The sequence below is a fragment of the Rhipicephalus sanguineus genome, chromosome 7, assembly GCF_013339695.2.
Source record: "Rhipicephalus sanguineus isolate Rsan-2018 chromosome 7, BIME_Rsan_1.4, whole genome shotgun sequence".
Taxonomy (NCBI): domain Eukaryota; kingdom Metazoa; phylum Arthropoda; class Arachnida; order Ixodida; family Ixodidae; genus Rhipicephalus; species Rhipicephalus sanguineus.
Window position 1 is genome coordinate 66289657 of NC_051182.1, and position 11620 is coordinate 66301276.

General features: G+C 46.7%; 1 protein-coding gene across 1 annotated transcript in view; it reads left to right on the forward strand.

Annotated features, from left to right (window-relative positions):
- Window positions 1-6090, forward strand: part of LOC119399479 (cytochrome P450 3A6) — a 31603-nt gene extending 25513 nt beyond the window's left edge. Inside the window, exon 5 of the mRNA XM_037666281.2 lies at window positions 4434-6090. Within this exon, the coding sequence (XP_037522209.1) occupies window positions 4434-5399 (966 nt within the window). The 3' untranslated portion in view covers window positions 5400-6090. The remainder of the gene's footprint in view (window positions 1-4433) is intronic.
- Window positions 6091-11620: the final 5530 nt, after the last annotated feature.

Consider the following 11620-nt stretch of genomic DNA (forward strand, 5'->3'; position numbering starts at 1 on the left):
TTCGTCACGTGCGCTGCAGGCATATTATTTTTCTCTGGCAGTACTTAGTTGTCACTTTTAGCGAAAACAAATCCTAAGGGTTTTTATTAAAGGGACCCTGGAACGATTTTGACAATTTTGTATAAACGCGTTGAGCCGATCTTCTCCAGTTCAGCGCGCTAGTCCATTCGTTGATTCTCGGCAGCCGGGGAGGCACTGAAAACGTTTTACAGCAGGTAGTGCTCTTCGTTTTCAAAACAAGTAAACACTAGAGACCGCCGTAATCAGGCATCGTGTCTGATTGGGGTGCACTGTGAAAAAAAAAAGGAACAGGAGAGAGAGAGAGTCAGAGAGAGAGGGGGGTGACCCTCGTTCCTTTCAGGAAGAAATGGAGATGTTTGGCTTTCAATGCAAGGTAAATGTAAATGGTAGCGAAGCTTCCATAGAAGCCCATACGTTCAGAAAATGGCTGCTCACCAGCTGCTCATGGGGCTTAGCGCCATCTGTGTGAGGAGGGAACACTTCCGGCGGAACAAAAAATAAAGCGGATGTGACGCAATATCCGGTAACAAAGTGACGTCATTTTGTTGGCACTAGCGCGAAATTTGATCTCAAAATATTTTTCTTAGGCCCCTTATCGCTAAGGGCTCGCGCTACGGCGACCCGGCAAGCCCTTTGCGAACGCGCTTGAAGCCAACGCTATAGATAAACTAATATCGACCCGTGACTAAACAGCGGTGTTTAAGTGTACCGTCGTGCAATTCGCCTTGGTTTTACCAGGAAACTTTATTCTTTGAGCTTTTATTCTGCGTTCGTGTCATCTTCCACAGCGTGAATAAAGTAGGAAGCAGCGTACCTCTCATGTTTGCAGCGTTGCTTATTTGCTTCGCACGTGCGCAGGGCACTTAAAGAGCGCATTGCATGTGTGCTTCAGTTCTAACGAGAAGAAATGACGCCTGGTCACGCCAAAATAATGATATTTCAGTTTTATTCAATGGTCACAATAACGCAATTTAGCGCACCCTACAGAATGAGCAACAAATGTCATAAGTACAAAAAGTGCGCACACTACGTGCACTATGTTTTGCCTTTTGTTCCAATAAATTAACCTTACGTGTAACGTATCAAGACATGCGAATTGTAGTGATTGTAGCATGACAGTTAACTTAGCGATCTGCTCACCGATAATAGGAAAAAAATGTGGTTGATCCCTCTGATATAGGAATCGGTATAGAACACGAAAGTGAAACAGTTGGCACATAAGAGGAAGTTTTTGAAAGACTCGCGACCGGGATACATTGTCCGGAGACACTGCATTGCACGCGCCGGAGCATCGCGCAAATCACACGTGAACCACAGGCGTTCGCAAACCGTGCAGGCGAAACCGAACGGATTGTCACTAAATCGTTTGGTCCACTCGCGGTCCTCTGCAGCAAAGGGTGCATGATTTGCGGGTCGTGGACCATCCTGTGGGTGTGCTGGGCATCCTGCGTCGTATTGTCGAGCGGCGTCCCGCTGGCGGGTCGCTTCGGCGAAGGTACGATCATTTCGGTCTTGGTTCGGTGCGTGTATGGCAGCCAGTTGGGTCGCGATACGGTCAACTTCTGGAAAGCGAGAGGCAGAGTTCTCAGCTTGAGCCGTGAACGCGCGAAGGCCTCCTGCTCCCCCCTGGCGTGCCCATCGCTGCACCAAACTCACTTGCGCGACGTTAGCTCGCCGACGTCGTTGTCTTTCGACGGCGCTTAATGCCGCAGTTCTCGTAGTCGGTGCCATCACACTCGTATCAGTAGACAGCGGAGAAACACCGTTTGTGCATATGGAAGCTGCATTACGCTGCACACGCTAGCACAATGCGAAAGACCAAGCACGTAACTGACACACTAATACAACGCGAAAGACAAAGCACGTAACTGAATCGTCACCGAGTCAAATCAGCGCGTATAGCGCGTCGCAATTGCAGCCTCCGCAATCAACTTCAGAAACATTTTCAGAGCTAATTGCGGAGGCCACGCTCCTGTGCTGAGTAGGGCGAACACCACCTAGGTGGCGTTGGTAGTGCTTCTTGATGCCAGCCTCCCTTCGAATGCTGGCGTCGAGGCGTCGTAGTGCTGAGACCACCGAAGCGTTCACTGTCGGTGCGCGTTAGTGTCATAATGCAGTACTTCTCTTTTCTGCTCGTAGGCGGCGGCACCGCCCCGAGCAAGAGCGCGGGTACACGGAGGAGTGTTAGATATATAACGCGCGTCTGTGTAGCTCTCTGCAAATGCGTTTGTGGCGCAATGGGTTAAACGCTCGGCGTTCTATCGTCGCGGACCGAGAGGTCGTGGGTTCGATTCTCAAATTTACCATGTTTGTGAAACTTTTCCTTCTGGTTTTTTTCTTTGCATTATGTTCGTGTACATTTTAAGAACGTCATATCCGTGACGGAAATACGTCAGTGAAGTCTTGGTGGACCCCGGCATAAAACACTTTCGTGTTAATATAGTAGGCACCGCGTGTTCACGAAGGAAACCGGGCAGCAGGAATGCTGATCCATGAAAATCCAGCAAGCACACTACTCCGAACCGTTGCCCCGGTGTCTTATCTAGAAGAGAGGGCTCGCCAGGCGTACGCGTGTTGCTATTGCATCCTTGGAACACCACATCGTTAGCGCGAGTACCGAGGAAAGCGTTCGGCGTGAAATGTTAGCCGCCTCCTGCCGTTGTCCGTTGTACACCGTAGCCAACACGTTCACCAACGATGAAACGCACCTCGCAACTTCGCGCACACCAAAATCAAATTCTCACCACAATAAGTCACAGAACGCATGCAAGTGCGAAACACCAGAACACCTGAGGGGGCGTGTCACCGCAGACGAACTTACGAGCGCGCCTTTCCATGCACCGCAAGGGCTGCACTGAATGACAATGACGTGCGCCTCTCTTCAGGGGGCGCTAAGAAAAAGGTTTTTCGTAAGAATTAAACACTGTCGTACATTCTTGGCACATTGCACCTACATAATATTGTTCGGGAAATAAATGTAATTTGTAAAACATAAACATTGCTTTACGTTTGAATAAAACTTGGTTTTTCGCTATTAATGTTTGTTCCCTCCAAACATAGTCGCGCTTCAATCGCAGCACCCATAACTCCCCTTGCTGGTGTCGTTGGCAATAGGTTCTGAACCGTTTTTCGCCCGAAGCTTCGCGACCTATATGAATCGACCTTGTTCAATGCGCTAAAGTTTCTTCGTTCTACCATAGGGGAATATTACTGTGCAGTCGAAAACAAGACAGCTGACGCCGGCCTAGCGCAGCGAGCAACGCAATTAAACCTACAGACTGCATCGTTTCTCAATTGATTAAAAGTATGCGTCTCTGGTAATCACCGGAAACGGCCCCGCTCAGCTGAATATGAAATGGAGCCCCAACTTGCACGTTTCGCTTGGTCAGCGACACGGCGTTTACTTTGGACGAGCCGGAGCACTGCAACAGAATTCTTACCACATGACTGCATCTATGGATCGCTGTCTTTATTTCAGGAAGGATCACAGGGTACAGCGGCGTTATCCGGGAGCTTACGGGCCGTCGGCATTTGCAACACATCTTTTCCTCTAAATCCGTTATAATAGCTTTATGTCGTGCAGAATCGTTCCCCTATTTGCGAATGCCGCAAGAGGGCGCGACGGGTAAAGCTTGTGGGAAGGAGGAAGTCGCCGCTTTGAAGAAACAACGGTCCGCGTTGCTCTGTTCTCGCTCCGTTTTCTTTCGTATTTCTATAGAGTGCGTTTAAAAAAAGCTTCCGCTCCTGCTCCGCGCTTACATCAGCGATCACAAAAATTTTACGTCAGGTAATTACAATGACGTCACAATGGATTAGTTTTTCATATTAGTGCCGCTAATAGTAACTTTATCAGTGTTTCACCCTGCTGCTGGTTCGATACGATACATTTTTTTATAGAAGTTCTTAGATCTGGGCAAGTTGGTGCGACATCTCGGTGCGAGTGAAGTAAATACGAAGACACGAGAACAAAGTCCCGTGTGTGTGTGCTCCTTGTGTCATGTTATTTTGTGCCGTACAACTTGCAAATTTGTTGGTAGTGAGAAGGTTTTAAGGTTAGAGTTAACTATATCCCACTAATGTGCGAACACTTGATACAAGGTTCCTACGTTAGTGATAAGGGAGTAGCATGTCTCACAGCGCGCTCCAAAGCGGCGTACTTGCTTTGACATCCCTGTAGTTAAAGAGGTCCTTGGCTATATTCTGACGCGGCAATTGCAATAGCGAAGACGAACAGGTGTGAAAGTGGGCGTACTCTGACTATCTACTTTTGTTCAAGTGGTGCCGCCTTTCCGACCTTCCAACTATACGCAAAACTATTGCACATACCTTCGCTGGGCAAGGCTTGAAAGCTTGTACGGCTAACATTGAACACAATTTGCGGCTGATCCTCAACCCACTTCTTTTCTATGCAGTGCGAGTATCAGCGAAATCCAGAGGACCCCTTCCTCACGAGTTTAAGGGAGACTATGATAGGCGCAGACAATCCCATCACGGACGTCACCATGGCTCTTCCTGCCGTACGGTGGTTCCTCGCGCCGATCCTTCCGCACACGCACTACGGAAAGATGTTCATCTGCGTTACCGAGAGCGTGCGTGAAGTGATCAAAGCGCGACGGCTTCTGGAGGACGAAAATCGGGAAAAGGAATCTCGCGCAGTGGATATGCTTCAGCTCATGCTGGACGCGCGGCACAAAAGCAACGCTAAGAACGACAACAGTTGCAGCGACCGCCTGTCCATGACAGACCAGCACGTGGTGTCCAACTGTTTTATCGCTTTGGGTGGTGGCTTTGAGACGACGTCGCTTACACTGGCGTTGCTCCTGGACGAGCTCGCTAGGAACCCGGAAGAGCAGCAGAAACTGTACGCAGAGCTTTCATCGGCGTTACCGGGTGACGTAACCCCGGAGGTCCTGTTCGACAAGTTGCAGGATCTCAAGAGGCTCGAGATGGTAATCAATGAAGGTTTGCGCAAGTACCCGCCGCTGGTGTTCTTCACCGCAAGAATGTGTTACCCGGACACCGAGCTCGCTGGAAAGATCATACCGGGAGGGACGCGCGTGATAGTGCCAACGTGGAATATTCACCGGAATCCAGATCTTTGGCCGAACCCGGATAGGTTCAACCCGGAGCGGTTCTCAGAAGGCTGGGAGAAAGAGAAGCATCCCGCCTCCTACGTACCATTTGGAATGGGACCACGCGAGTGCATTGGAAAGAAGTTCGCGCTGTTGGAACTCAAGATGGCAATTTTTAAACTGGTGCGACGATATGAGTTTAGCCTCAGCCCTCAAAGTGCAAGCGCTCTCAAATTTGAAGTTCCCTTGATATCTATCAACCCCGTTAAGAATATTGTGCTTCACGTTAAACGTAGGTGCACTTAGCGCCTCACAGGTATCTCCCATCTTCTATTATGCCGCGTGATCCTGGAAAAAGCCACTTCAAATAAATTTTTCGGGTTTGCAATCGCGCAGGCATTTGTAAGCCGAACGCGCCTGGCAATAATCAAATAGTTTATTTAAATGTCGGTGACTTAGCAACTGGAAATTGCCACAATGCTAAAAAGCAACCCCTGGACCTATTTCTCTGCAGACGCCACTTACCTGCAGTTCTTTCTTTGTTTCCACTTTCACGTAAAAAAAAAAAACAATAATCAGAGGAAAGTATCTAAAAAAGCTGCATTGCCCACAGAGACGGGGTTTGGCACACACGACGACGTAGCGGCATTCAGGTGATAACACTCGCAGTTTATCTTGCAAGCACGTCCACTGAAGGCAGCCTATTAGCGCTATAAGCGTCTTCAGTGCCCCCGTCAACACCGGCAAGTCAATCTTCTATGTTCTGGTAGTGACCAATCATCTCTCTAACGTGGCACATTCACTGCAGGATCTCTGCGGAACTGCAGTGAGCAAAGGCGCAAAGCGGGTGAATTATTGTTTTACAGCCGCCGTAATATACGGGTATACAACGCCACTCAAGAGAGGGCAGATCTCATCCATTCTGCTTGTGGCAATTACAGTGCTGTACGGCTTGTTTGCTTGGTCGTCCATGTTGTCTGTGCGTATATTGTGAGTGAACCGTGTAAATAAAGTATCTTTGTTCCCCCTGCTTGCAATTATTTTACGACAGCTTTCCAATTAAATGAAATGATCATGTTTTATGCCTTGACGTGCAGCTTAAAGAGCTCCTAAACAACCTCTGAAAGTAGTAAAAGTGAGCTCGTTATTCTGTCCTGGCGTTTGCCGTCTTTTCGGCACAATAAGTGATGTTAGCAGTGTGTCCACGTCACGTCATGAGGAAAGAAGCGATCGATCGGTCCATATACGTGAGATATCAGTTGTGAATCCTCTCCTACCCTGCTCTGTTGTGCACTTCCTCAACCGCTTTGCCTTGTCTCGGATGTCTATCGTGCGTGATCAACTAATTTCATTTCCTTTTGTGCGTTTTCGACTGCGCGCGCGGAAATAACAGCGTGTAGCAGAAAAACAGGAAATCCTGATAGGCTAAACGATAAGAGTTGACACTGCTCACGTATTTTATGAAGAACAAAGTGCAAGAGGAGATGGCGGCCGTAGGAAGGGCAGAGGAGGCGAGAAATTAACCACTATTTCGTCTTTGAACTTGGAGTGGTTAGAGGCCCTTCAATGAACTTTTAAGTGCGGATCCCATTAGGGGCCTGGCCTGCCGTCCATCCATGCATCTCATGTGGTGTGGTCGCGCTCTCTGTAAAGCGCTCAATACAGGCCGTAACAAGGCTAGCAAAGCTGAAATCTGGGTTAAAAGGAACGAACAAGGTCTTGAATAATACAATTGAGAAAAATAGCCGGAATGTAATCGCAAGAATTAATTAAAAATTGCTAAAAACGTTTTAGAAACCTGAGACTGACTCAGGGGCCGCGCAAGAGAGGGCGCCACCGCCTTGCCGAGCGAGCGAACGCCCCTTCCCCTACGCTTCGCCGGCACTGTCGATACAGCGCAGTAAATAGTGGGACACATGTCACACCGAGTTCGTGAATGTCCCTAACATTAGTCTGTTCATTCTAAAAGACAGGGCGTGTAAACACCGACACAAGAAAGAACCATGCACCATAAACGCCTACTAACAACTGCAAAGGCGCACAACAGCACAAAAGAAAGAAAGCGCGAATATTCTACTCGTGTCGGGGAAACCCTACATGCTTACCTTAAACATTGGCGTCATCGACGCTTTGTTAAAACGGAGCAGTGGGGGCTCTACGAACGGGAATCCCTGAGTGCCCGTGCTACGCACTTCCTCAAATTTCACAGTAGTGGAGTTGCCATACGTTTTTCTTTTTCATTTTTTAAAATGTGTCGTCTCGGACTTGCATTGAAACGCGTTTCATCGTCTGAATGCGGAGTAAAACCAGTCCGTGCACGTAAGCAGTTTTTTTTTTTTTTTTTTTTTTTTGTGGGACTGGCACCTCCATCTACACTACTTTTCAACTCTTCGGAATTGTATGTCTATACACCGTTTCATACATTAGGTGCAACGTTGTGGAAGTTATGCAGGAAGAATTTGTTTCTGGGCTAGTTGGTACATAACTGTGATTGAAGATTTAGACGCCCAAGTACGACCAGGAGAAAGGCGAAGCACAAGAAAACGCTCTTTTCTTGTGCTTCGTCTTTCTCCTGGGGGTGCGTAGGCGTCCGAAATTTTCCTCAAAGCTATGGCATAATTTCGGTCATCAAAATGTGTCAATCCTCGCATCTTGCGCTTGCATTCCGACGTCGTAAACGCGGCCTCCGTGATTGGCTCCGAGTAAGCGCTACCGAAAAATAATAGCGGAGTTCATGATATGAAGACAAAGAGACGCTTGGAGTTCCTGAACATTCTGTATACAATCATATATATAACGGGGTTCGTTTATTTCTAGGGGACAAAGCGTCGTCATTGATTACTCAATCTCGAAACGAACAAATACGACACACCTTACGGGTGGTAAAGTCGTTCAATTTTTTCTCGAACGCATATACTCCAATAAGTATCGCTAGCTTCCATAGCGTTGTACCTGATGTATGGAACCGAGTATAAGGATGCTGCAGCGCACTTCCACATTCATATGTACGACCGGTGGCGTACCAACTCGTTCGCGAGTGGGGGGAGGGGGGGCTGGCGTCGCTCGCTCACTTTGTCCGCAGTATATATATATATATATATATATATATATATATATATATATATATATATATATATATATATATATATATATATATATATATATGATTTGAGGTGATTTTTTATATTCATAGAGCTGATCAGATCACTTGCTTTTGAAAAGTGTTTGTTTTAAATCAAGGAAGAATCTGCACAAACAGATTGTGCAAGCTGGGACGCTCTATACCGCGACAACACAGCAGTGTTTAATAACATTTTGCAAATATTACCATGAAGTTTAAAATGTACATCCAAATTTAACCTGATCATCTGTGCATTGCATCAGCAAACTTCCCTGTCTTAGTTTAGCGCTGTAGATACGATGAGTATGAAGAACCTGCTATGACTCTTGTACCTTAAATTCTCACTTATTAAACAAAATATGTGAATGACAAAGCAAGGTACCTCGCAGAAGTCTTCAGGATAAGCTAAGTGCCAATTTTTTTTTACTCTTAGAGCCCTCTAATATATAGTCTTTCTTAAGAAGAAGACCAAGTTCAGTGGATTAATATTTAAGCAAACCACATTGAGTTGGTAGTGTATAGTTATAAGATTATAAATGACTACGAATTTATATACTAGGTGTCGTTCCTTGCTCTCCAACTTTTCCCAGCTTGGGTGGGGTGGGGGGGACGGAAAAGTGGTGAAGTGGCCCTTTACTCCTCCCCTCCGGTTCCTCCAAGTGAATAACCTGCGTAAACTGTGTGAGCTCAAATTTTCCTTGAAAAAATGTGGGCCATTATAACGTTAAACTACCCCGCATTGTGTCCTTCCGGATAGGTCGTCAGATGTTGATGATTGATCGAAATTTTTCTGGGTCATCGTCACAGCACCAGCTCGTAAAACAACGCCACAGATGACGCCTGATCGACCACGTGATTACCAGGTACGCATGACTGGGAAAAGATCTAATAATAATGAACTATTTTCAATATGGTGTATTGTTCGTCATTAGTTCTTCGCTATTCGTCAAAAATTTTCCATGCGCCATAAAATCGCTCCCTTGTTACGCGACGTGACAGGTCTGCGAAAATTCGCGGCGTTATAATGACGTGTGCACAATAAGCAGCGCATTACTGTGCTGAACAATAACTCATTTCTTTTAGAATAGCCAGAGTGTGTCTCTTTCTGAACGTAATATAAGAAGGCTGCCCGCCAATCACATTGGTGCGGCTGCTTATAGCAGCGGGCGAGATGGATTCATATATGTATAATAAGTACTTTCAGTTGTAGTATAACGATGTTGAGCTGTTTTTGCGCGTGTACAACTCTCTGTGAACTCATCGTTGCTGACAAAGAGGTAGAGAGGGAAATAAACATTATCAGAAACAGACACGATCCTTTGCAGGTAGGCAGTCTTCTTTCCCCAGAAAACCGTGGACGCTGATCATCTCCCTGGTGAGGTACATCAAGTAACGGGGCAAACTTGAAAGTTTGGCTTCTCAATGCGCTCGAGTCCACTGCATTGTTACAAGCCGACACGATCGCCGCAGGCTACCATATGGTAAGCCAAGTGAAGCAGGCTAATGGGAGACTAAAGTGGGAATGTATTTTAGCTGTCCTGGCTAGGCACAACTAAAATACTGGACACTTCGGCACACTCATCAACTCACAGCAGCTTGAATATCGAGCAGTGGCGATGCTATTCGTTTTCAAAGAAAGAAACTGAACTTCCTGAAAAAAAAAAAACGCCAGGCCTGCGCGGAAAGCGCAGCACAGTCACAGCGAAAGCTGGAATAGCGGAATTTCCAGAGCCCGTTATAAACTCTCTTATGGCTACCAATACAAGTACGCTAGCAAGGTGCCCACTACGCCGTAAATCACAATATTTGTGAAATTGAGAAGCACCTACAACGCCATTATTCGTCATTCTGCCCAGAAGCGAGGTACCAGCTAAAGGCATTATGTGCACTTTGTTTATGTGACGACTGATGACGATGAAGAATTGTGGCTCAGCCCTTTGTAATGGGTGGGAGGCTTTAAACGACTCACCAGTTACGTAATTCGCATTGTGTGACTCCCGGTCGCTATTTCACTCTCCCACGATGCAATATAACGTTGACATGAGAAAGAGAGACAGAGAGAGGGGGGAAGAATTTTATTGAGACCCTTAGGAAATGGATCATGGGCTTATGGGCTTCCTTGGCAACCAATGCAAGTGTACTTGCGAGGAACCCACTACGCTATAAATCATCACAATTTCTCTGAAGTGGGGAAGCAGCCACTATGCCTTTTTTCGTCATTCAACGGAGAGCCGTGGTACCCGCTAAAACATGTAAGGCATTATGCGCACTTTGTTTTTCGTCATTCAACGGAGAGCCGTCGTACCCGCTAAAAACATGTAAGGCAGTATGCGCACTTTGTTGGTGTTGTGCCTGATGACGATGAAGAACTTTTGCAGAGCCCTTTGTAATGGGTTGGAAGCATCCAACAGCCCACTCGTAGCGCAATTCGCATTGTGTGACGCCTGGTTACAGAATTCGCGTTGTGCGACGCTTGGTGCTTATTTTACTCTTCTACCACGCTATATTGCATATGCTAATGTGGTTTCTTCCCGACATGAAACCTGTATAGGACCTTTCTGCAAAGCACTTTCAAGCACCGGCATGGCTCAGAGGTTGAATACTGGGCTCCCACGCTGAGGCCCCAGGTTCGAACCTCGTTCCATCCTGGAATTTTTTTTCTTATTTCGTTTGTTTTCTTATTTCGAGCGATACTGGTTACGGACACCGGCGGCGGCGGCGGACAACTACGGCGCCAAAAACGGCCGGTGAAATGATCTCATAACAGCTTTCGCTGTAAAAAATGCGCGTGGTTCAGACGCTAAGTTACATTTCAATTACATATTCATACATATTCAATCACATATTCATGAATATGTAATTACATAATTACATAATCATGTTCAAACTGGCATCACGTAAGAAAGCAGCTCGGTACTGACAATGCAAAAACGCAGCAAGTGTAATATTCACAGCCTACATTACATTTTATTACAGAATTCGCGTTGTGTGATGCGTGGTTGTTATTTCACTCTTATACCACACTAAATTACATACGTTAATGTGGTTCCTTCCGGACATGAAGCCTGTATAGCGTCTTTTTGCAGGGCAGTTTCAAGCATCGGCATGGCGCCCCTTCTTGCGCCCCCCCGGTAGATACGGCTATGTGTACGACGCGCTTCGTTTGCGATGGTTGGAACAAGGAAAGGTATATCTGCACACTCTAGCAGGAACACTAGGAATCGCATGCATAACGCTTGTTTCTGCATGTACTGAGGAGGAAATTATTGGTACCTCTTGGCAACAAAGCAGGGTACGCAGACACGCGTGCAATCTCGCGAAAGCTATTCGCTTGGCAGCATGCTTGTTCCTTTCGGCGCACACGTTTTCAGAATGCAGTGGTCATAATTTGTACCCCAGGGTTCTT